At 34.8% G+C, this 25,401-nt stretch overlaps 3 protein-coding genes across 3 annotated transcripts; all 3 read left to right on the top strand.

The window, feature by feature from the left end:
• Positions 1-5,359: 5,359 nt before the first annotated feature.
• On the top strand, positions 5,360-15,428 carry LOC113773183 (5'-nucleotidase domain-containing protein DDB_G0275467). The gene is made up of 15 exons (XM_027317759.1): positions 5,360-5,486; positions 5,638-5,671; positions 5,829-6,050; positions 6,194-6,330; positions 6,447-6,596; positions 8,697-8,798; positions 9,972-10,136; positions 10,269-10,379; positions 10,542-10,639; positions 11,293-11,416; positions 12,061-12,150; positions 12,401-12,445; positions 12,799-13,119; positions 14,019-14,229; positions 15,180-15,428. Exons 1-14 carry the CDS (start codon positions 5,439-5,441, stop codon positions 14,043-14,045), a joined length of 1,674 nt encoding a protein of 557 aa, XP_027173560.1. The 5' UTR covers positions 5,360-5,438; the 3' UTR covers positions 14,046-14,229; positions 15,180-15,428.
• Positions 15,429-16,964: 1,536 nt separating this feature from the next.
• On the top strand, positions 16,965-19,606 carry LOC113775389 (cinnamoyl-CoA reductase-like SNL6). The gene is made up of 6 exons (XM_027320241.1): positions 16,965-17,307; positions 17,430-17,587; positions 17,690-17,878; positions 18,418-18,571; positions 18,663-18,855; positions 19,307-19,606. Exons 1-6 carry the CDS (start codon positions 17,184-17,186, stop codon positions 19,401-19,403), a joined length of 915 nt encoding a protein of 304 aa, XP_027176042.1. The 5' UTR covers positions 16,965-17,183; the 3' UTR covers positions 19,404-19,606.
• Positions 19,607-21,716: 2,110 nt separating this feature from the next.
• Positions 21,717-25,016, top strand: LOC113773650. Its single transcript, XM_027318281.1, has 10 exons — positions 21,717-21,816; positions 21,913-22,070; positions 22,794-22,883; positions 22,975-23,038; positions 23,130-23,236; positions 23,337-23,432; positions 24,160-24,273; positions 24,369-24,457; positions 24,679-24,748; positions 24,906-25,016. The coding sequence occupies exons 1-10, from the start codon at positions 21,717-21,719 to the stop codon at positions 25,014-25,016; spliced, it is 999 nt and encodes a 332-aa protein (XP_027174082.1).
• Positions 25,017-25,401: the final 385 nt, after the last annotated feature.

Below are 25,401 nucleotides of genomic sequence, written 5' to 3'. Positions count from 1 at the left end.
ATAGTCTAGTATTGACAATTACGTGCAAGAAGGATGAGTGCAAACTCCTAATGGAGCATATTGGTTTAAACGTCTCAAGTAACTTGGGCATTAATTATAAGAAACTACATTTATATGAGTTTAGAAGTGGTGCCACTTCAGAGAGAGAGAGTCGGATGGTCCCTGGTAAAAATTCATGAACAAACAGGATTAGCACTTGGCCATTAACTTATTGAGGTAATTTAAACCTCGTGAAAAATAAGATTACTGTAATGTTTGTTTTGTACTATACAAAGAGGAGAAATTTTCAATGTTAAAAACATTCTATAATAAGGGCCTTTCTAGTGTTTTTTTCCGCTAAGGGGTCTTCGCATTTTATGAATGCAAACTGCCCAGACATCGCATTTAGCAAATGTGTTGTCAACTTAAATTCTTATCTCACAAAATAATAGAACGAACTCCATTCATTTAGAACTCTTAGTAATAGAAAGAGCTCCATTCATTTAGGACTCTTATTTTATGTAATTGACAATACTCCTTTTACAGAGTCGGGACAACCACTATAATCTCAACTCTGCCTTGAATACACCAAGACCTTCACTTATTTTTTACTTCTTGTACAGATGTTTTAGTTTTGTTTTGGCAGAATCAAATTGGCAAGTGTCAGGTGATAGATTTAAGTTTTTAGAAACAAAATGCGAACACCCTCTTGGTGAGAATACCTAACTACAATTACTCTGTTTGTGGAATATATTTTAATTTTTATAAGAAATTTAGAATTCTCTCATACAAATAGGGGTGTCAACGGGTCGGGTTTGGACCCGAACTCGATCGAATCCAATAAATTTTTCCAAATTTGGGTTGAAAAATAATTCCAATATTCGGATCGGGACCCAAACTTGTTTACTCTAACAAAAAAAAGGATCAGATACGGAATATAGAAATTTGACCCAGACCCGAACAATATATTAAGAATTATAAAATATAAATATTTCTAAAAACATGCTTTTACGAAATTAACAATTTAGTAAAGACTTTGTAGGTTGATTTGTGGTTAGTTTTAAATTGACTATTGCGAGTTGTTTGTGATTTTGCTTTGTAATTTGATTTGTTTAAGTTTGGAAATTAAATTTGTGATTGATTTGGATTTAATTTTGGAATGTTTAATTTTGGACCTTTTCTTTTCTAGTAGATCCGGATTCAACCCGAGACCCATCGGACCGGGTTTCGGGACTTTAAAGTCAAGACTCGTCGAGTATATGGTTCGAGTCCGAGTCTACTACATAAAAATGGGTTTATGTCCGAAATTTTCAATTCTGACCAAAATTCGACCCATTAACACCCCATGTACAAAGAGATAGAGTTCAATTTTCAAATACTATCAACTTTATGGTTTTGTGTGCTAGAGAATGGTTCAGCTTGAGAGACACCTTCTTTAAGCATAATACTTGTCATGTGAAAAGGAAATCCAAACTACTTACAAATCAGTGGGGGATTGTTATTAATTTTTCACTAATTTGCGTATTTTAGATGTTTTTCTACCATGAATTTTATTTAGATTAATAAGGATAGTTACTTAAAATCTATAAGTTACTTCTATTAGTATATTTCTTCATAAAAGAGAAGTTATCAAATTTGTAACTCTTATCAAAACAGATATGTCGGTTTTCTTTGTTAATTAACAGGCTTTTCTATTTATTAATGTCTAAACAAAGTTTATAAAATCTCAATCAATACGTAATTGACATTTTCTATACTTCTCTGAGTGAATTTTATTAAAGCTTGTTGTATCCTAGGCTTGTTGAAGTAATGCAGTTTTTAGTAGTCACAAATTTTATAGGTGGTTGTCATTACAATTTTTACAGCTGCCTACATTGACAAAATATGCTCAGATAAATCAGGGTGAAAATTGGTGGTTACATCGATAAAACATGCTTTGTAGTTACAATTTTTATAAGTGGTTATATCGATAAGACACGCTTAGATAAGTCGGGACAAAAATTGATTAGTGGTCATTTTGGCAACACATAATAAGGTAACTCAGACAAAAGCTAGTTTTTGTTAGGGTAAAAATGAAAGTCTAAAATATGAAAAAAAAATTTGTTTATATCAAAACCAAGACTCCTACTTCTGCACACTACTAGCCATTCAAGCACACTCAAAGGACATTAATTAGAACAATACGTTAATGGGTCGGTTTAGTTTACTTTACTTATTGATGAATTTCATACAATTGCTTGAGCAAGGAAAGCTCGAAGCCTCGAACCAGCAGAACCAACCCCATCACAACAATTCAACAATACTCTTCTGGTGTTGGAAAATGCAAATTCCGCTTCCAACATGCCTTCCGTCCGTGGTTTTGTTCCTCTAGTACGTGTTTCTTTTCAATTTTTAGCCTCTTTTCACAAATGGATATTGCTTGAAGAGGAATTTTCTTGTCATCTATTGTAATCCTTATTTTGAGGGATACTTCCAATTGAGTATACTTAGCTTCAACGGAAGGAGAACTTAAAAAAACAAAAATTTTTTTGGGTTTAAAGTAATGGGAATTTTGAAATGAAAATCTATGTCTGTGGAGTAACGAATAAGAGAATGTTAGCATCAAATTGTATGCAATAGAACAAACATGCAAAGTAGAGGGGGAATTGCAATCTCTTATATATGTCCCAACTAATTAAATCGTTTACATCAAAATACTAAAAGAGCAATTTGATTTGAAACTAAGTGACATTTCATTTTTGTTCTTCTTGGGTCAAATTCTCTTTCTTAAAGAGATATTTTCCACTCTAATTTATCTTGCATCACAAATAAGGAATTCGAGACGAAAGTTGCAAGAAATTGCGAATCCACTCAACGTCATAGATAGTTTCGATAAAAACTTGGCAACTACGGATATGGCATAAGCAAAACGAAACAATTTAAAACAAAATACTATCCTAACATTCATTACACACAAAGGTGTTACTTCGGATACATATTCAACTTAATCGAGCACAAAATAACATAGGACGTAGAATATTTAGACCCCAAAAAAATACTACTACCGAAAAAAGAAAAAGAAAGCCAATATATTTTTGTAATTCTTTATTTACTCCAGAATATTAGTATGAAAAATAGATAATATTGGCATTTAATAAAAAAAAAACTACTAATTAAATTGGAACAAAATAAAAACCTAAGTAGTTTCATATTTAGTGTCTTGCTCCTAGGTTTACAAGGCGTTTGATAAAACTAAAAACTAAAGTCTGAAATTTGAAAATTGAAACTTAATTGTTGATGTCCTAATTTGCTATATCCATAAAGTAAAATTCGTATGATAAATAGCTTAATGCGAGAATTAAAATATGTTATTTCATGTGTACGTATTATATAGCTGAATAGTAATATCATGTTTTATTTTTATATTGTATTAATTTTATAAACCACATGCTAATATGAAAAGTGTGCATTGTGCTTGTGTGTGTGTGTGTGAGAGAGAGAGAGAGGGAGGGAGTGTGTGTGTATGTGTGTTTTAATGTGAACAGATGTGTATTTGAGAGAAGAAAAATATATAAGAGTGAGTACAATGTATAAGAGAGGCTGTACAGTTGTGCTTGGGCGAGAGTGAGAAAATATATGAAATGGTGTGGGTTGTAAGTGCGTGCGCGTGTGTGTAAGGCCCTATTTGATATTCCGGTTCAAAATTTTAATGAGTTCAGATCTTAAGATATTTAAATATGTTTGATAGTTAAAAATAGAACATTTGAATTAATTAAGTAACATTAAATTTTCTATACAAAACTTATTCTAAAAAAATAAGTGATAATCTATTTACTAATTACGTTATATAATATACATTCAAATGTATCACATTTAGTAGTTAACAAATTAGTAACTTAATAATTTCAAATTTCAAATTTTAGATTTCAAATTTCAATTTTTAGACTTAAATTTTTATCAAACACACTTTAAAAAAGACAGTGAGAATGTGTATACACCTATGTTGTAGAGTGTGTGTTAATGAGAGTATATATGCATGAAAGTTCGTGTGAAACAATGTTTTTAGGTGAATATATTTTACTAGTTCGATAATTCAGCCAATTAAATTCAACAACTTTCATTTAAAATTTTCTATACGAATTAAGTGTGTTTTAATGTATTAAGATACAATCAAAATATGTTATCAAACAACCTTAATAGCAAATAGTCTATAATCTTCTGTACTTACTTGGACTTTTTTTCGGCTTCAATGACTGAACAAGACTCTGGCTTAAGGCATGTAGAGCTCCGATCCATAGCATCACAAAGGCCCATCAACGCCGGCCCAACTTCATTATAAAAGGAAAGTGCGTTTAAGTTCTATTCCCTTGTAGAATTCTATGCTTAGAGAGTTCATCCCTTTAGATTTTATTATTCTATAAAAATACTTAGGCCATATTTGGATTGCTACTTCCTACTGAAAAATTGTAATGTTTAGATTTTTCAATTACCATTTTACCTCACATCAATTAAATCACTATAATACATTTTTCTACCAAAACTCCAAAAAATAGCAATCCAAATAAGACCTTAAGTATCCGAACTTCTCATCGGAGATAATGGCCACCCCTTTATACAAATTAACATTGGAGTTTCATCAAATATTAACTTCTGTGGACGTTGAGCCATTTTTGGCATTTTCAAGAAATATTTTCGTCTCGCTTTTGTAGGGATTCAATCTTCATTTGTCTATTTTTGGAAATTTATATTGTTTTTATTGAATTTTGAAGCCACCAACCCCTAATAGTGACAATTATTACCCTCTCATAAAGTGTGTGGTAGTGGTGATGCAACTTGAATTTCCTAGCAGCCCCATCCATCCTTGAAGGACCAAATTGTCCCAAAAATATTTCTTTGATAGCTATCTTGTTTTATTCTTTCAAAAATTATCTAGATTAGGGGTGTTCATGAGTCTAGTTCAATTAAATAGTTCACATATTTACTCGGTCAAAGTTCGATATCGAACTTGCATTAACTGATTTCGAGCTAAAATTCGAGTAGCTCGAGTTCAAAACTAATATGTGAAACTTGAATCCTTGTTGAAATTAATTGAGCTATATATATATATATATACACACACATTCTTATTAGTATAAAATATCTATCTTGTCCTTTGATTAACATTATACAAAATAAATATAAACTTGTATTTTCTTAAACTGGATTCCGTTGACCATGAAAAAATATATTAGAATCTGGACATTGTCAAATTTAGAATTCGAATTTACTGCACTGACGGCCACCCCACCCCTTAATTGGGTCATTTGCTCGTGTGGTACTTGGCATTGCAGCATCAAAATAATCATAGTGCGCGTAAGACTTGTGCACCATACCATTTTGTCATAGCTGTAGACTTGTAGCCCCGTTCAAATTCAGCAGCCCGTCGTATAAGTTACTTAAATCTTCTCCTAAAATTCCCCATCTCCGCAACACTCCTGACAATGGCAGCTTCTCTCCGCAAGCTAATTCCTTTCCTGCACTGTACTCAGGTATACTACTTCCCCTCTATAAACGGATAGCAATACCATGTTTCTGTATAGATATACGTATAAAGCTTGAATGCTAATCAGAACAAATTGAATGCTCTGTAGTATGGTATTTAATCAGCATGCTTAACGGAAAATGGATTTTAATTCGCAGAGTTGCAGGATTTTCGATTCCGGACTTCGAGAATGTCAGCTCATCTTACCTAGTCTTTTTGTACACTTTATTTTTCGCAGCATATTTCTTTTCAGTATTTCTTTTGTCCTTGTATATGTGTGTAGTGTTGTATTGTCGGATTTCTGTGGAACAGTGTATATGATTAAAGACGCTGTTATTGGATTTATTAGGTGTCAGAGGAAGCAATTTTTGTAGGTATTATGTGACGAATGTAATGTCGTCAAAGGAGAGATTGTTGAAATTAGAAGAGGTAGAAAATCAAGTGAAAACTGCAAATGATCAGATTTCCGAGGACGAAATAGAGAAAATTAGGCGCGAATTCAATGGTGCCAAACAGAGGTTTCTCAAAGTTCCTGATGCAGTGAAGCAAATGCCCAAAATGAATCCTGAAGGTCTTGTTTTTGTTTCCTTCTTTATTTATCATTTGTTGTATTTTCCCCGTGCTCTTTTTTTTTGGGTGATGAGATTGTTGTAGCTTTTGGTTTTTGGTATATGTAATGATGTTAAAGTAGTGATTTTTGTGCTGAAATTTTAGGTATATATGTAAATAAGAATCTGAGACTGGACAATATACAAGTTTATGGATTTGATTACGACTATACTTTGGCGCATTACTCTGGTAATGTGCAGAGTTTGATATACAACCTTGCCAAAGAACACTTAGTCAATGAGGTCTGCTTTTGAACTGAACTAAGTTCTTGTTCTTGTTTTGCCATTACAAATTATTTCTATTATAAATGAGAAGACTCAAAAATTGTGTTAATATTCTTCTTTGTTGGTTTTTTCAGTTCAAGTATCCAGAGAGTTGCTTGGACTTTAAATATGATCATTCATTTCCGATTAGAGGCTTATACTATGACAAGTCGAAGGGGTGTCTAATGAAGTTGGATTTTTTTGGGTCAATTGAGCCTGATGGATGCTACTATGGCAGGCGCAAGGTAGCATCTTTTAACTTCCTTCTCTTTCAATATTTTCTTTGTGGTTTAACTTTTTGGAAAACTAAATGTGTTTGGACACAGAGGTTTCCTTTTCTGTAATCCGGCCGCTAGTTAAATTTTTTTTTTGTGAGTACTACTTGTAAAGCTGAAAAGAAGGGTGAGTGGAAAGATCTATCTATGGTTTGTTCTGCTGTTTGTTACATTGATATTCTTTACTTTCATTAAGAATTGTCTGTATCAAACAAGATGACGTGTGTTTATACTCGAATTTTCCTGAAGTTACCTCAGAAGATAATTTGAACATTTTGAAGCTATATTCTATTGCTTCTCTTTTGAAAGAACAATTAACTAGCATCTGAAATAGAATACTGTGGCTTGTACTTTGAGTTTCTCCTGCATGAACTGCTGAATGCTGAATTGCATATTTGAACAAATAATGTTATGACTAATGACTAGATAAAGCTCCACGTTGCATCACCTGACAACTCAAAAAATACCTTCAATTTAGATGTTAGCATTGCTGATACAAGAAAATCAGTCTTTAACATGATCAATTCGACCAAATTTGTGTGAATGAGAGAGAATTATTGTCTTAATAGAATATCTGTGTTGAAGACAGTTTTATCTCTTAAACAAAGGATATATGTCTGTAATGTTGAGTTAAAAAAAATGTGCAATTAATATTATGACCAATTTTAATAATCTTTTCAGGGGAACTATAGTGTCTTAAGATCTAATTAGTGCTTGTTTCTTTTTAATATTTACATTTGCCATGACAGGACTTAGGTTTTTGAAGATTTAGGAAAAAGTTTGGTTTGGGATTGCCAAATCGGATAAATAAGAAGTGTAGCACTTCCACTTAATTATCCTTCTGATAAGAATGTGGAGTGGTTCTATTTTGAACTATAGAAAGAGATTCTTCAAGCCCTGAACAAATCTAAGTTTGGAAATTGGTTAACATTACCAAGAACCAAAAAAAGGCAGGGAAAAGCAAGATATATCCTAGTTTTTAACATCAATGGCTTAGATTATTCCCCTATGTATTAACTGAAGGTTAAGTTTTCTGGGATGTAAGAAATTATAGCAATCTCTACACTTTAGTTACTTAACAGCCTAACAGAGATATGAAAGACTTCATACAATTTATTGTTGTAGTCACCTCAAAGTCATGCTTCCTATGTAACGTACAGCAAGATTTAAAAGAGAGAGCAATAATTTAGTCAAGCACAATCTTCCAATTAAGCAAGGTTAAAGCCCTTCAAGCAGCCACCAAGTATCTATTTTTTTCCTCAATTGCTTCAGTATTAATCACTATGGTACTGAAACTGAAGTGCAACACAGAATCTGATTATTGCAGTTTTAATGCGGTGGTTCTTCTTCATGGCAAAGACATGTAGCTCTTATCTTTTGATTTCTAGAATATAACATATCTTGTCAAGACTTATTCTGCTTTAGAGTCTGGCTTTGAAAGGAAAGAATTAGAACAATGGCATTTCATTGAACTGTGTTTCTACAGATGGCGTAGACAAGTAGAATGTGTTCCGGAGATACCATATAGAGAGAGATACACATAGCAATTCTTGATGTTCAAGGAATTTTCATTGATTGTTTATGCAAACCAGACAAGTACCTTCTACGATAGCCTGTTGTGTCCTAGTATCTGAAAGAAAGTGCTAATGCTGGAAGTTGTGAGTTTGATGATAAAAGACAAGTCCTATTCATGTTGAAAGATATTTATATTAATGACATCTTGGTGTAAAATCTTCCAGCTCTTAGGAATCAAAAGGATGTTAACTTAATACACTGTGGTCTTGCAACTTGGTGATAAATTGAATACTGTTTCATTTTTGTCTAAACTACATTCATGAGCTGCAGTATCACCAGGTCATCATGGATTTTTGCTTCTTTTATGTTGGGTGCTTCGTCATGTTTCGTCAACAAAAATTTTCAAAGATTACTTCATTAATGATACTGGGAATAGGTTGACTTTCAATTAGCTCAAGACTGGTGACATGTTAGTTGAATTACTGAAGTTAATCTAGATAAAATGGGAGTGTATCCTTAAATGTATTTCCCGTTATTTTGTTTTCAAAAATACAGCTGAGCCAACAGGAAATAGAACAAATTTATGGTACCAAATATATTGGCCGTGATCAAGCACAAAGACTCGTCTGCTTGATGGATTTCTTCTGCTTTAGTGAGGTATGTTTTATACCTGCCTGAATAGATATATCCGTATTGTTTCAGTGAGATGATTCTTATTCCTTTGTTTGTCCTATCTTTAATAAGCTTGTTGATGTGGACTTTCCGCAGGCATGAATAAGATGATAATCTGGTGGATCTAAGTAGCTTTAATGATTTTAATTGTCTTTGTATTGCCAATTTGCCACTATATGTAATCCAGACAATTTTTTTGATGTGGACTTTGTGCAGGCATGAATTAGATGATAATCTGCTGGATCTAAGTATCTTCAATGATTTTAATGTCTTTGTACTACCACTATATGCAAAGAATCTAATGTATATATGTGTCCCATTTGCATAGAAAACATTTGGGCTTCAGCACATGATATTGGGATACTTTTAATTGGCTACGGACAGCATAATTTCTTTAAAAGAGACGTATTTTTGCACATGTTGGGTAAATGTGAGAAAAAAACATTAATCTGTATATTATGTACCATCTTAAAGAATGATAATTTATAAATGTAGGTTAGTAACCGGAGGAACTTACATATTCTCGGTCATGAGTCAATGCAAAAAGTCATATATACATATTTAGGCCGGACTCCTATCACATTGTTCATCATCAATGCAGATGACATTGCTAAATAGCTTTCTCTCTAATTGAGCAATTTTTCCCAATTATAGCTTCAATAACTTTATTGGTTTCAGATGAATTTGTGGTTGCAGTTGTCCTTATCATACTTTTTGTTCACTGATGAGAAAGTTGCATTCTGATTTTTTTCCCTTTATAACTACTGTTTCCAGTATAATGTCCTTTTACATAAGATTTTGTTTCCTTCGGTATCTCTTGAAACATGTTTACTGCAGAAGCACAGAAATGATGTATTAGGGTTATGCTGTCTGCTCTACCACTCTTTTGTGTAATATTACCGAACCAACAAATAATGAAATAACCAAAACCAAAGCAAATCCAAAAGCTGCATCAGGAAAAACTTAAAAGGTTAACAAATTTCTTACATACAAAAAGATATAAGAATTTCCTACCCTATATGTGTGTATAGGGCACACTTTTAGCATTTGATCTGACTGCTTAGGTGCATTTGAACTTCTAGCAACCATTTATTGGTTTAGTTCCAAATAACCAAATTGTTTTTGCAATATATAAGGTTCCTCTTTTATAATCTGTAGGCATGCCTTATTGCTGATATTGTGCAACACTTTGTTGACGCAAAACTGGAATTTGATGCTTGTTATGTCTATGAAGATGTAAATCGGGCCATTCAGCATGTTCACCTCAGTGGCTTGGTTCATAGGAGAATCCTTTCTGATCCCCATCGGTACCTTGTCAAGAACGTAAGTTCATCTAATTCTTTTCAATTTCATTTTGTACAGATTTGGTTTGATTGTTGGCTCATGTTTTCATGTCATTTATGATTGAGATCCTTACTCTACCGAATTTGTTACCTGTTCTTCCTTGGGTTATAGGGTCAGTTATTGTGCTTTCTAAGGATGCTTAGGGAGAAAGGGAAGAAACTTTTCTTGTTGACAAACTCCCCTTATTTCTTTGTTGATGGTGGAATGCGGTTTTTGTTGCAGGTATCAAACAAATTAGCATCTGAAGTTTTAGCTTCCTTGAATTTTTATATGTAGATTATTGTGTTCTACCTTCAAGTAGTAGGTATTTTTCTGTTCATCTTTGGTTAACAAGCTTATATGGTCTTCTTCAGTTCTTAAATATTTCTTTTATTTGTCCATTAGGAGTCACTGGGCCAACAAGATTCCTGGAGGGAGCTTTTTGATGTCGTGATTGCTAAAGCTAACAAGCCAGAGTTCTATACTTCAGAACATCCATTTCGGTTTGTCTCCTAAAGCCTAGCTTGATAGTTTTAAGAGGATAAATCAGTGTGGAATCCTCGCACACTGGCAAGTTTTGGACGAGAGAGCAAAAGCATGCTTGACCATTGAACTTTTCTCATTGTTGTAAAGTTTACAACATTATACTGTTTGGTGGTTCAAATAGCCAATTAATTCTTGAAACACTAAAATTTTACCCAAAAAATCCGTTTGTTGTATTATTTTCATCTGAATTAGTAGGCAGCATTAATGGAATAATTTGAACTTTAAATTTTGGAAGCTTATTTATCTTAAGCTGGCAGAACTTTATGGTGGGAAAAGTTTAATGGTCTCGTAGGTCTCTTGTCCTCTCAGAAGGCTAGGTTTATGTATTCTTGGGCAAACCAGGCAATTTGGCTATCTTTGCTTAATGAGGCAATATCCTCCTAAGTTAGAGGGGAACAATTTCGCTTCTGCAACTAGACCTTCCTTCGTTCACCTTAGGAACAAGGAAAATGCTGGTGATTGATTCATCAATAGGATTCATGTTTCAATGATTAGATAATTTAACACCACTCTATTCAATAACTGCTTTGCTATGTCTCTGTGTGCATGCGTATGTGTTGTCTGTTATCTGGCATCCATTTCTGATGTGTGATGTGGGACTCTTTTGTAGCTGTTATGATGTTGAGAAGGACACCGTGGCTTTTTCGAAGGTGGATGCTTTTCTTCCTAATAAAATATATTACCATGGATGCCTCAAATCATTCTTGCAAATTACACAATGGAAAGGTCCAGAGGTATGCAGTATGTTCTGCTGAAGCTTTATTTTGGTCTGAAATATAGTTTTTGACTGAGAATTTTGTGCAAATAAATCAGTGAAACAAGAATACCTAGAGGATTAAGTCTTTGAATAGGGTCAACAAGAGTAGGTTTCTGGCCAAATACTATATCAGAATTTTATAAACCTTTTAATACTTGCAAAATCTATGTAGGTGATTGTTTATGAATTCTGTGAACCTTCACTTTTGTCTCTTTCATGAACGTCTCTGACTATATGTTTATTCTGTACTCAACACTTACGAGAAATTCATCGGAGATTTGTTATTTCATTGCTACTGAAACTAAACAGTTGCAGATAAATCATATTCTGCAAACACACTAGAAATTTCTCCCTGTTACAGGGTATTGGACTCATCTTTACCTGTCTCTAAGGGGATGAAGTCCTAAAGATTTGAGCATTAACATAATCCAACACCCAAGTCCAAATGTTCCAAGAATAAATAAAGGCTAAGAGACATAATGAATTATCTGATTTGCTCTCTGCGTATCCTGCAGCTGGTTTACAATAAACCACCATACTTCTATATTATCTGGCTTCTTTGTAAGTGTACTTTCTCTTGGTTATTAATTTCTAATACCCTCTTCTCTAACACATTTTAAGGTTATATACTATGGGGACCATCTATTCAGTGACCTAAGAGGGCCGTCAAAGGCTGGATGGCATACTGCTGCAATTATCCATGAATTGGGGGTATTGCTTCCATTTCTAATTTTGACATCTTCAGGTCATTTGCTGGATTTAGGTTATGAATATTGTCACTTGAATGGCAACATTTTTGAAAAATATAGATGAATTGGTAAATGAATGCTATTGTGTTTATGGAATATTTTCCTGTGAAAAGTCTCATAAATCCTTTATGGGTTTGTAGCTTTTTATGAGAAATTTTGTGATTCTCATGATTGGAAATTTAATTTGGATGATTTTGAATCGCTTTTTCCAGAATGAGATACGGATACAGAATGATGACAACTACCGTTTTGAACAGGTAACTGAATGAAAGCTCTTCAACTTCAACGTGGAAATATGTATTAGATGTTCTGTTGCTTCATTTGCTTCCGTTACAACTTACAATCTTGCCTGGGCTGATGCCATGTTAGATGAAAGCCTAAGTTAGATGAGGCAGTAACTGTTCTATTCTTGTTCAATTGGCTTGTTTACTGGTTTCGCCAATATTAAAGAAAAAGTTAGAAGTTCTCTCTGTCTTGGTCCCATCATCCATCAGGTAGTGCAGGCTCAGGCAGTTAGTCCTTACTGTCTGAGAGGGCATCTCTAGACTTCCCTGGGTCTTGTCTCATGAAAATTTGTTGAATTACTCTTTTTTTTTTGTTCATTGTATAGGCCAAATTTCATATAATACAAGAACTTCTTGGTAAGTTGCACGCTACTGTTGCCAACAATCAGAGAAGTGAAGCATACAGATCACTGCTGGTAGAGCTAAATGAAGAGAGACAGAAGGCACGCTATACAATGAAAAGCATGTTTAATAGTTCGTTTGGTGCCACTTTCCTTAATGACTCTGGTCAAGAATCTTCTTTTGCTTACAACATCCATCAGTATGCAGATGTGTATACCAGTAAACCTGAGAACTTTTTATTCTATCCACCTGACGCGTGGCTTCATGTACCTTATGATATTAAGATCATGCCACACCATGTGAAGGTAATTTTCCTTTTGTGTTATACTGCTCTATTTACTTCTCTTGCATCTTTGGATATGGAATAGCATGTAATATTAGCTATGTATGTATAACCTGTTGTTTGAGATGAAAAATGTGTTGTATTTTCAAAGTTAAGTCTACAATCTTTTCCTCCTCCTTGCCATCCCCAGGCCCCCTTCTCTTTAGATGTCACTTTGTCTTCTCTAATATATTTATCTCCATCACTCAATCTGACTGTTGTCTCCTTTGCACTGTTGTGTTTCATTTGAGGATTCTGCTTGTCTTTTAAATAGCAAGAAGTGGGAGTTTGGTACATATGGAAGTGTGCAGGAGAGTATTTGTGTGTGTTAGCATGTGTATAGATGGATGTGCTGTCTTTGTGAGGATGAAGAAGAAGGAAAAGATGGAGGTTGATTTGTTCACCAAAACTTATCATACCTCATTGAATTTTTGTGGTTCTGTCTCATCAGTTTCAGTTTTTGTCAGCTATGAGCTGTCACTTTTTGGTCAATGGGTGATATCTGTGGCTACAACGTTAATGGTGCTTGATGTAGCTTGTTAAATCTAACGGGGGTTGTGGTAGATTGGTCAAATTTCCGGAGATTCAAATGTGGTTGACGTGCATGTAATTCAGGTGTAGACATGAATTGATAGCCAGATTTAGCTGGAACTGATTGTTAATAAGCTGCCCTAATGTTATTGCTTACCTTGCCAACTACATCGATAATTCAATGATGTTTTGCTTTGAGGTCTTGATCTAGTGAATATTTCTTTCTGATTATGCTTGAATTTGCAGTGAATTGTCTTTTTTTCCATCTCCTTAGTATTTTCCTTTTTTTTGGGTAGGTTTCCTTAGTATTTTCTACTTGCTCATCTGGATTATAATGTACTCGCTTTTCAGGTCGCATCAAGCTTGTTCAAGACTTAATTCATAGTTCCCTGCTGGTGGATGAAATACAAGCAAAATGAGCCACAGATATCTACCACATGGTTTAACCATGGCCTTTGGCAACTTGCTGCAAGTATCAATAGTCAATTTTTGTTTACTCATCAATTTTGCATGCATTGTTTCCTGAGAGGGGTTAAGTAACAGCAGCATTTGACAACCACACGTAAGTAATAATGTAACCTTATTCTTACACCTATTTCATACTCTTCTCGCGCTAGTAATGAATATGTTTTCTCATCTTGTGAAGTGTATCAAGTAAATCTGCAAGTGCAATCAGCATTTGTCATCACTATCTTTATATGATATAGCTCTTGAGATATTGATATGATTGGAATTAAGTTGTTCTCCAGCATCTAGATAGCATCTTTAGAGAAAATGAGGCAGAGAGTTCCTGTTTTGTATAGGTAATGACAGGATCTTATTAACCTCTCTTCCTTGACCAGAAAAGAAAAAAGAGTTTCGAGATATACATCCTTTAAGTGGTTCTAATAGTAAATAACAAATTTTGAAAGTTTTGTCAACAAAGTCGAATGCACTCATCCATGCCTTTTATTGAACAAGTCCTCTAATGTAAAATTTAAGGTGTCCCAAGTATGATTGCAGGTAACATAAGGTAAAATGTCCTGGTTTCAGTAAACACATAACAGTCCGTTGTTGAAACTGACAACGAGGGATTATGATTTTCATTCGGCATTGAACTTGGCCCTTTTTTTGCTTCCTAGGTATACATTCTATGGAACAATACACTAATTCTATGGTCTGTCTGTTCCTTTCTAGCACTCTTCGAATCAGGCAGAAGACCAAAGAGACGGCTCTTGATTTTGTTTCAGAACTGAAGAGATACTTTCGGACAATGGTCCTAGTTGATATGAAAGTTTCTGTGATGCTTATTTCTTTCTTTTTATGGATAAACTACGAGGTCTCAATGTTTAAGTTCCGTTGGTCAAACCTATATGACAAACTCAGACTAAGCAAATATCAGTCTTCGTAGTTGACATGTTTCTGTGATGTTTCTGTATTTAACCCTTTTATGGATAACCTATTGTTTTAAGTTCCGTTAGCATACTCTTGTGATATGCTAAAAATATATTGTTTGCAAAATTTCGTGTTCAGGTTGGCTAGAAGGCGCTCATAATAAGGATATTGGTATCCAAGGCTTTGAGTTCGCTGTGGCTGAGTTGCAGTTCTTGGAAGCCACAGTGATGCATCTCTTTTATAAGCTCTCTTATTGTTTTTGTGTACAGTTCCAGTTTTTCTTCTTATTGAAAATATAGAACTTCTTGTTATAGGATAGAAACATAGTTGTAGCTCCAAAAAATTCAGCTTAATTGAAACGTTGTTGCTTTATCTACAAAAAATTTTATATCCTAAATCAGGATTCATGTTGTTGTGGAATTAATTCCTGTTCTTTCTTTCTCTATCTGAATGAGAGAGATCTCAAACTCAAAACAAGACTTCCAAAATCTTGAAAAGGTTAATCAACAAGACTTTTGGCACCCAAAACACCAATTTAGCAGGAGGTTTTTTTATTTTTTGTCGGCGGAATTTTCTTATTGTCTTTAGAATTTTGTTGTCATTCGGAATCTGTTTGGGCCTTTGGGCAGGTTTTAATTGGCATAGGAGGTAAAATTTGGCGTCAAAATTGAAAAGTAAGTTTGTTTGGAATGCATTTTTCTGGACTTTTTGTAGAAAAATTACTGTAGTAATTTGATATATGTGAGGTAAAAAGTGATTGAAAAATATATTCACAGAAAATGTAGTAATTTTTCTAATCCAAACACGATATACTACTTTTATTTGACGTGTGAGTGTATATTCATTGTGGATGGATAATAGCAATTCCTATTGCATTATTGTGGGTGACGTTTTTAGTTTTCCGTGTCAAATGTAAAGACTTTATTTTAGAGAGCTTTCAAGGACTATAACATTTGACTTAGACAATCTGTAAAGCTACTAAGACAAGTACATTTTAATTGGTTTAGTTAATGCTGTTTTCTGAATTATTAAGATGCCAGTTTTGTAGGTGGTTTCAGATTTTGGAATTGTTATCGGTCGGGTCGGGTTGATTTTTTAAGGTGCGGAGGTTGAGTGGAATTTTTTTTTTTTTTTTATCTGCAACGATAGATGTCCTATAATCTAAACTAACCTAATCTAGGGGAAAGGGGTAAGGGGAGATGGTCAACTAAAACCAGTCACATATTGTGACAAATTTGAAGGAGGCAGGAGTTGAACCGTGACCTCCAGCACCACCAAAGAGGGTGATGATCACTGGACCAAATGGCCAGTGGCACTGAGAGGAATTCTTTTGGTTTGGAACTTTTTGAGGTCTGATGGAACTTTTGGTGGTTGAGCTGCCAATATGGGTTGATAATTGAAGGGTTGATAATTTTTTTTTAAACGTGGAATCTCATTATTAAGTGGAGTATCTTTTTCTGTTTGTCGTTTAGAGGAAAAGGTAATTTGATGCTTTTGACCCAAACCGTTGCCCCTTGAGTACAGTACTTGTCCGTCAAAGCCTAGATTGGGTTGCAAACCCAAGAAACACAGTAATTTCAGTGAATAATAAATAAATTAAACAAGACACAGAGAAAATCCACGCCTATTTTTCACGTGCTCATGCTCTCGACAATTCTGGACAAGTAACCGATTCGATGCATTGCCAAGTGTTATTGTCTGCCGCAAAAGAAACCCCATTCAAAATTGTCCCTTCCCTACCTAATTAGTGAAGCAAATGGAACCATGTCAACTACACTGTAATTCCCATCTTTTGCGCAAGTTATTACTATTGGGTGGAAGCCATGGTGTTTGCGTGCACAAAGTTTAGAAGTTATACTAGTCACCACATTGTAAATAAATGATACTAGTAAAAACTAGAGGATGGAGGTTGAAGGATACTCGAGTGAGCATCCAAATTTGATAGGTAGATAGGAACGTGGTGGCTTGTATAGTTCACCAACTCATCTTCAAATTGGCCTCCCTATCTACCCTTTGCGTTCTTATTAACTTTCTTGCATGTTCGCTAAGTATATAGATATGGTATGAGAAAGTAGAGTAAGAACTACAAGAACAAGAGGAAGTAGGGAAGAGGAAAAAAAGAAGAAGAGGGAAGCAGAAGTTATGGCATCAAAAGATCATGAGAAAGCAGTTTGTGTTCTTGATGCATCCACCTATGTGGGCTTTTGGGTAGTCAAGAAACTGTTGCTTAAAGGTTATACGGTTCATGCAGCTCTTCAGAACAGTGGTATTAATCTCTACTTCTTTTTTTATTTTTTTTCCCACCTCTTGCACACACAGAGGCCTAGCTCAGCCACAGAGATGCGATGAAAAATCTGAGCCTTGATAGGATCTGAACATGGCTTCCAGGAGATGAAGTCGTGATGAAGAAAATAATGGAATTGGAAAAGATAGAGGAGAGATTAACTGCTTTTACTGTGGATGTGTTGGATTACCATAGCGTGCTTGAAGCTTTGAAGGGCTGTTGTGCTATGTTTTGTTGTCTAGATATTGCAGATGGTTACGATGTAAGTTCATTCCATTTTCGTTTCGCCCCTTAATTATTCTTTTCAAGTTTTGCATGATGACTTTTCCTACTAAATATCACTGCTAAATCTTTGCATTTATAGGAGAAAGACGTTGATTATGAGGTAAGAGGTGCTATTAATGTGGTGGAGGCATGTGCACAGACAGACACCATAGAGAAGATTGTGTTTAGTTCATCTTTAACTGCAGCAATATGGAGAGAGAACATATGCTCTCAAAAGGATGTAGATGAAAGGACATGGAGTGATCAAGAGTTTTGCAGGGAAAAGAAGGTACTATTACTTTTCTTCTTTAAACTGTTTTTTAAGTACTAATTAACCATTGGTCGGAAAAGATCTAAAAATCATCAGCCAATCGTCCAAATCCCGATGATGAAACAGAGGAGATCGCCCTCCTTTTTTGATCTCACTGTACTATAGAAACATTTTACTTGAGACAGATCAATTTTGACTCTGCTGATAAACTTGCAAACTGCTATAGCCTCTCAATTTGGATTGCCCAACTGTTTTGTCAATCTTTTCATAAACTTTTTCTTTATCAAGTACGCCACCTAGGTACATACATAGTCCAAAGAGGGCACGCAAAGGAAGGTAACTCCAAAAGTTTCTTGATTGTACATGGGTTAATTACTTGCTGTAAAAAAGGTGATTTCGGTCAATTCCTTTCTGTCTCCTCCAAAACCTCCTTAGAGTGAAAAGAAAGGGGAAAATAAATATAACAAACAACAAAAGCAGCGTTCGCTTATTCCCGGTAACGAAAATAGTTAGTCTTTACACAATGGATGATAATTTCATTTTGGTAAACTTCTCAGTTGTGGTATGCCTTGGCTAAGACTCTCTCTGAGAAAGCTGCCTGGGCTTTGGCTATGGACCGAATGCTTAACATGGTATCCGTCAATGCGGGACTAGTTCTTGGTCCTGGAGTTGTGCAACTGAATCCTCGTGTGACAATGGCATATCTTCAAGGTACACGTTAGCTGAAATTAGGAACAAAGTTGCAGACCTTTTTATGCAGAGTTAATCATCATTAGTTTCTCATCATGATATCATTGTACAGGAACTGCACAAATGTATGAGAATGGAGTCCTAGCTTTTGTGGATGTTAATTTTCTTGCAGATGTTCACATAAGAGCTTTTGAAGATAAATCCACAACTGGCCGATACCTTTGCTTCAATCAAATTGTGAATACTGAGGAGGAAGCTGTCAAACTTGCAGAAAGCTTGAGCCCTTTAATATCCTTACCTCCTAGGTACTGAAATATCAGAGGACTCATTCGACGAGTAAATTTCTGAATTGACTGGGAATAAATGATGACTTCCAGTATAAATAATAGGTTTATTATGCTCCTGGGAACGACAGTATCAGCCCAAGTAGAACATCCGAACAATAAACTTCAGCAAATATCAACAACATCCACAGTATCTGTTATCCTTCAAAATCAAAAGCTACAAATTAATGATTCCTATTTACCAAACAAAGTTATGAACCCTGTTACTGACTTGCCCTTCTCGGGAATAAGAAAGAATAGAGAACCAATGACAATTGTTGCATATGATGTTGCTCATATCAGTTTCTCCTCTTTGTTTGATAATTACTGGCAGATGATTCACTTTTTGTTCATCTGCCTTTGTTATATACGCATTCTTATCTGTTCTGAAGCTGAAGCTTTGAGCTTTTTGACTGGATGGATTGGATGGCAGGTACAAATTTCAGGAGGGTGAAGTTGAAGAATATGCAGAGAGGCTGAGAAATAACAAATTAAACAAACTAGTTGAGGGAACTGCTGCTTGCTGCTGAAATCTATAGTCATCCAACACATGTTTCTTCTTGTCATGTATATATCTTATTTTAAATAAAAATGTGACAGAAGATTGAGAGAATCAGATTTTGGACAGGCTTCTTTTCCTTTTCGTTGGTTATTGCCATAAATTGGAAGCATATCATTATTTTTATGTAAACCATGTTAAAGTTTGTAGTGTATTTCACTCATTCCCTGTCAAGGACAAGGATCTTGCTGCTTTGGATAGACTTTTTTTCAATATTAAAGTTTTACTTCTAAGAAATTAATCTTCATTATTGGAAGTATAAAAATCAAGGAGATGAGTTAAAAATGAAGCTTATGATTTCGGATTTCCCTTAGAATTGAAGCTTTACAGCATTACAAGCATATCGCGTCTGCAGTGCCCCAGAAGTCTGCTTTCCAGAAATGGGACGAAGTCTTGCATTTGGAAATAAAATTTGTCAATTTATGAAAGCAAAATTCTTGGAAGCAAGTTTTGCTAAGATTTTAAAGACAGAAAAGGTGCAAATGAAGAGGAAAAATTCAGGGTTAATTACACTTTACCCTCCTAAACTTGGGGATGAGTAACACTTGGCCCCCCAATACTAAGGAAATATACACTTCACCCCCCATGTTAACAATTTCAAGATTCTGGTTGACATCACCAATTTCTATTCAAAAACTAATCCCAACTGAAATAGGCATTAAATAAACATTCTAAGTAATTAGAAAGACATTGGCTACCATGATTGCAAATAGTTATGTACTTCAAACTTGTCCAGGAATGGATAATGAAATATTAGTTTCCATGTTCCAACATATTACATCCTTATACTATACAAGAATGCGTTGAGGTCAAAGGCGGGTTTGAATTTCAACCGCATGAATAGGAGCTTTTTGGAAATATGGATTGTTGTATAGTTTTTTTAAATCTTTTGGTACAATTGAGAGCAGCATATGTTTAGATATATTTAATGAAATGCCCTCATTTTAGTACATTTAAAATTTCGATTTATGGAGACATCTAGGTATTTCTGGAATATGAAATTATTTTACAACCATTTTTGCATCGAGTACAGCTCATATAAGCTTATGTGTTGGTGTAATTACGGAAATGGTGTTATAGATACATTTAATTGAAGTGTGGCTTTTGTTGTGCAATTAACACAAAAACAAATTAACACGTTGTTATAACTAGCCGTTGGAGGATATTCTTTTGTCTGAAACAACTTATGTCTCCTCTTGAGTAATTTTCAACTGACATTTGTAGGGATCTTTTGGGAATGATAAAATTGTAAAAATATTGATAAAGTAAAGTGTACAAGTGTATGCTGCAATCAGAATGTACTATTATTAGTTTTGTTATATTTAATAACTATTTTTTTCCAGAATATATTTATTATTTATTCAATGAAAAATCTTTTTAATTACAGGCACCAAACACCGGCATGATATGCGGGCACTCCTCCAAGTATACCATAGATATTCATCAATATAACCAAAATAATATTATTGTGACTACGGCTTTTAAAGCATTCCAAAAGAGGGAATATTATCCCACTTGATTGGCAACTGAATTAACAAAAACAAGTTTCATACTAAATTGTACAAAAGATATTGTTTAAGAACAAATTTCAGCAATTCAAAAGTCAGCGGCATCATTTTTCAGGTTGTTTCTCTATTCTTTTCTCGACAAATAGGATGGTTCATCCGTTAATCTCCCTGTTCTTTTTTTTTTTTTTTTAAATCACATGAGTTTCTATTATTAAGGTGCTAAAATTTCCATCAAATGGACTTGGTAGTCTATATAGATAATATGTATGGGCATTAATGCCAGTTCACCAAATTTTTTTTATGGAGTTCTAAAATCTGATGTCATTAGGGGGTAAACTGTATATATTCTGAGTTTAGGGTGGTAAAGTGTTACTTACCCCAAGTTCAAGGGGGTAAAGTGTAATTAACCAAAAAATTTAATTATCTTGAGCACTCAATTTCCATTAGTCATCCCAAAGTCCTCTAACTGAGCATCAATTCAATTGAGCCTTAAAACACAGACAGTGCATCCAGTCAAATCTTGAAAACTAAAATGACCATAATTTTGAGAAAATAGTTATGATAGCCTGAATTGGTTTTTCCTTTATTTTTTTCATTTTTCTAATTTATGTGCAAATGATTTATTTTATAATCCCTAAAATAGCCTCAGGAAAGGCGGTTTGTTTTCATGCTCTGTCCTCGAAACGGAATAGTCTATTTCTTTCTCACACATACTCACACACGTGACATTTCATTTCACATGCAGAATTTTCCCAAGAAGCTCTCGATTCACAGAAATGGCGGAACAGGAATTGCAAGAAATTGAGGACAGCCCACTTGAAGAAAACTGGGAAGAGAGAACTCTGAGCCTCCTTCATGACTCCAAGATTGACAATGGTTCCGAAACTTACATGCTTTTCCGTGCACTTAATTGATCATGTTTTGCTCTCACTAAATTTCATTTGCTTAACACCTTTCTTGAATACTACACAGATTTTTCAACTGCTAAAGTGGGAAAGAGAAGAAGTCGGAAGCAATCTGTCAAATGGATGATGAAAAGACCAATGGCTCTCCCAAGAGTCATTCTTGAGCTGCAAGATGAACATTTAAGAGAATCTGCTCTGCGTTGCATTAGCAACTTCCTTCTTGAGGTGACATTCTGCAGTTCTGGTCTTAATATGTAATCAATTATGATCTTTTCTGTCTTCAATTTCAAGGACGCAAAGATGCACACAAGAATGTAGTTTATCTCCGTTTCGTCAATACATTTCCGTGAATTTTAAATTTGAAGATGACTTACTTCGTATCTTTTAAGAACGATCCTGGGATTGGGTATTTGTTACTTAGATTCTTCAACTTTTTTTTATTAATTTGGCCAGTTTGGTGTGGGATTTATGTAAATTTAGTTCTTAATTTTGGTATCGGTGTTTTCTTTCTGAATTTTGTTTTGGTTGGTGGTATTATTTCACAGAAAAGAGATGTTGATCCGGAAAACTACCTCAGGACTGGCCACATGTTGTACTTTTCTTGCAGCACTATGACTCTGTTGCTACAGGTGTAGTCTCCCTTCTAACTCCATGCTACAGTTATTATGCTTCAGTTTTCCCATATGATCATCTCAAAAAGAAGGAAAAGAAATGGTTTTAAATCCATGCTGGCTGGAAAAAAAATTACAAAAGAATAACAAAGAAGCTAAGGTAATAGTTGTTTGTGTTTATTACCCTTTGGTTCAACATAGTACAGGAAATCTGGAGTTCTAAGTGTAGGTTCAGGAGAGTATTCTGAGATTGGAAAACATTTCTTGATTGCAGTGGAATGCAGTGTTTAACATATCGTTGATTGTACCCTTAACTCATAATTTTTTTTTGAAGCAGGAAGTGCAGACATTTCTTAGACTGATGGCTGATGACTTTCTTACCATAAGGTCATGCAAGCGTCTCATCAATGTACTAACTCTTTTCCAGGTTGTAATATTACTGCACATTCATTTTGTGACTTCATCATTTATTTCAATTATCGAGTACTAGCTTTGGAAATCTTACACTTCAACTGCAGTGCATTGCAGCTAACGATGAAACAAGACTGAAATTTGTTGAGTGTAAGAAACTTATTGCTGCATGTGTGATTTGCTTCTGAATATCATCTATAAACAAATTTGCTTACAATTTATAGTTATGCATGACTGAAAATTTGTTGCATGTTTCTTGCAGCTAGTATTCCCAACTTTCTGATGCCTTTAATCCTGTTTAAGACGTCAGTTGAATTGTTTGAGAATGTAAGAGCAGTTGCCTTGTCAGTTCTTGGCATTTTGTGCCAGGTACATCTATCAGATAGACTCTCTGGTTCTTTAAGTGTAATTGCTTTTAACTTGATGCGGTCTGAAAACTAGCTCCTTCTCTTTCGTTTGGATTTTGAAGGCCGGAGAATCCGAAATCGTCCACTGGGCTCTAAGAAACAATGTGGTTGAAATGTCTCAGGCGGTCCTAGAAATTGGAAATGAACTCTCCAAAGTGGTGAGCCATTAAGTACCAATCATTTATTGCGTTTACATATTTTCATTCTCCTTTGGTCTTGGCTTATTGTGGGACTGGGTAAATGGGAAACTGGGAAGAGGGTTCTGGTTGCTTCCACTTCGTCAGATACTCCACTGTTTAATAAACAGAGTTACGCTGGACAGCTTGTTTGGTCATCCACTTTTAAATGCAACAGCATGAAATTGTTACTTTTGATGTTTTTCGCATCCAAATTCTAAGTGGAAGTTCTGAACAGTTGGTTGTACAGTAATGTGTCTTTGTAGTAAATTTCTGAATGCTATTGAAGAAATGATTCTGTCAATGCAATACAAATGAATCCAGATTCCCGTTATCTTATCCTATGAACTTAAAGTGAGTTCATTAAGTATCATGTATCGGTGCAGTAAGTCCAAGATGCTGAATAGTTAAGATAACTAGTTTATGACACTTATCTAGGTTCAGTATAGAAGAAAAAACACCGTGATAGATTTCAAGGAACTCTTTACAATTCAAGTTTAGCTGCAGAAATCATGGCCAACAATTGACCAGAATGTCTTGCTCATAAAAGCTATCAGGAAATTACACATCTGAACTTTTGGGAAATTGGCCACCAGGGAGAACTTTGTGTTTATACTCTCTGAAATTTTGGCATCTGCCCATATCATTTATTATATTTTCTTCAATGCAGCGAATCGTGATGCACTCGGTTAATATTTCTCTATTGCAGGTTGGAATGCACATCATTGAATCAATACTAAAAGACAGTACAGGAATATCCTGCATCTGCAGTTCATCTAACACTTGTCTACTGTACAGATTAACTAGGACTTTGGACCATTTGGTAATGCCTAGACCTATCCTATTTGGCAAATGATGGTTAATTTAAATTCATAGTTATCTCATCTTTACTGTCCTTTACTCGAATTTTCTGTGAAGATCTCTCTCTTGGCATTCGACCCAGAATTTTCTCCTCGGCTCCTATTTCACGCTGTTCGATGCTACGTCCTTCTCTGCAGTCGTGCAAGGTGAGTTGCTGTCAAGAGCAATTGAAGCGTTAGAGAAGTGTTTGCATATCATTTCAAGTGATAAGTCAAATTATTGCATCATATCTTCTTTTTTTTTTTTGAAGACTTACTGCATCTATATGAGACCTGGACAGTTCTTAAACACTTCCAGCTTATATAGATCCTAAGTTGATCATTTCTCAGTGAATTTTCCCGCTGGCTTTTCATTCTACAATTAACAGAGGACTAAATGCTGTAAGAAAGAACCTGTCGAGGCACCTCCTTTGTGGAACTTTTGAAAATGAAACCGAGGTATGTGATTCCAACTCATTTCACCATCGCTCTGTTATCAGTTTTCCTGTCTTAACCTCTTGCTAGGACTGATAAGACTCTATGAACTGTTACCAACTGCGATTAAATCCCGTCTCAGTTGCGAATTTAATTTGCTTTAAAATTTGATGAATATCAGGAATTCCCGATCATCAAAAGTTTGGTTGAGCAACTGCTTCTCTTCGTTGGAGGAACTGAAGATCACCGCTTGCTTTCTCTGCCTGATGATACAGTGTTTCATCAGCCGTAGTTGTGATCAAGAACTTATGATTCTCATTAAGATGAAGAGCAAAGCAATAGCTCCTTACTTTTTTTCACTGGTGTAAATTGTCATGGCGTTCACGTCTATCAATTCCATATTCCTTTCTTGTCATTAAAGAAGGGATTCATGATTCAAGAGTATCCATTCGTGAACAGGAAATTCATGAAGAAAAACTGCTTTTGGATGCTAATATTGATCTCTTCATAGCTTTGACAGTACATTCTTGTCCTCCCTCTTTATCTTCTCTTTAAAATTTCTCAACACGACTGCCTACACTGTTGATTTTTTACCCAGTGCAGATTTTGCATTCCACCCAAAAATTCTTTTAACTTTTTACATGAAGCAAACCAGGAGAGCATTAGGGAACTGAAAG

This window comes from Coffea eugenioides, chromosome 6 (genome assembly GCF_003713205.1).
Source record: "Coffea eugenioides isolate CCC68of chromosome 6, Ceug_1.0, whole genome shotgun sequence".
In the NCBI taxonomy this organism is placed as follows: domain Eukaryota; kingdom Viridiplantae; phylum Streptophyta; class Magnoliopsida; order Gentianales; family Rubiaceae; genus Coffea; species Coffea eugenioides.
This window is presented reverse-complemented; position numbering and strand designations above follow the sequence as displayed.

Excerpts from the sequence above, each read along its gene's own strand:
- LOC113775389 (XM_027320241.1), top strand. The coding sequence starts at position 17,184 with ATGGCATCAAAAGATCATGAGAAAGCAGTTTGTGTTCTTGATGCATCC. Across the intron at positions 17,308-17,429 it reads TGCAGCTCTTCAGAACAGTG|GAGATGAAGTCGTGATGAAG; the intron begins GTATTAATCTCT and ends CATGGCTTCCAG. Across the intron at positions 17,588-17,689 it reads ATATTGCAGATGGTTACGAT|GAGAAAGACGTTGATTATGA; the intron begins GTAAGTTCATTC and ends TTGCATTTATAG.
- LOC113773650 (XM_027318281.1), top strand. The coding sequence starts at position 21,717 with ATGGCGGAACAGGAATTGCAAGAAATTGAGGACAGCCCACTTGAAGAA. Across the intron at positions 21,817-21,912 it reads TGACTCCAAGATTGACAATG|ATTTTTCAACTGCTAAAGTG; the intron begins GTTCCGAAACTT and ends AATACTACACAG. Across the intron at positions 24,749-24,905 it reads CTTTTGAAAATGAAACCGAG|GAATTCCCGATCATCAAAAG; the intron begins GTATGTGATTCC and ends GATGAATATCAG.
- LOC113773183 (XM_027317759.1), top strand. The coding sequence starts at position 5,439 with ATGGCAGCTTCTCTCCGCAAGCTAATTCCTTTCCTGCACTGTACTCAG. Across the intron at positions 5,672-5,828 it reads CGATTCCGGACTTCGAGAAT|GTGTCAGAGGAAGCAATTTT; the intron begins GTCAGCTCATCT and ends TGGATTTATTAG. Across the intron at positions 10,640-11,292 it reads ACTTCAGAACATCCATTTCG|CTGTTATGATGTTGAGAAGG; the intron begins GTTTGTCTCCTA and ends ACTCTTTTGTAG.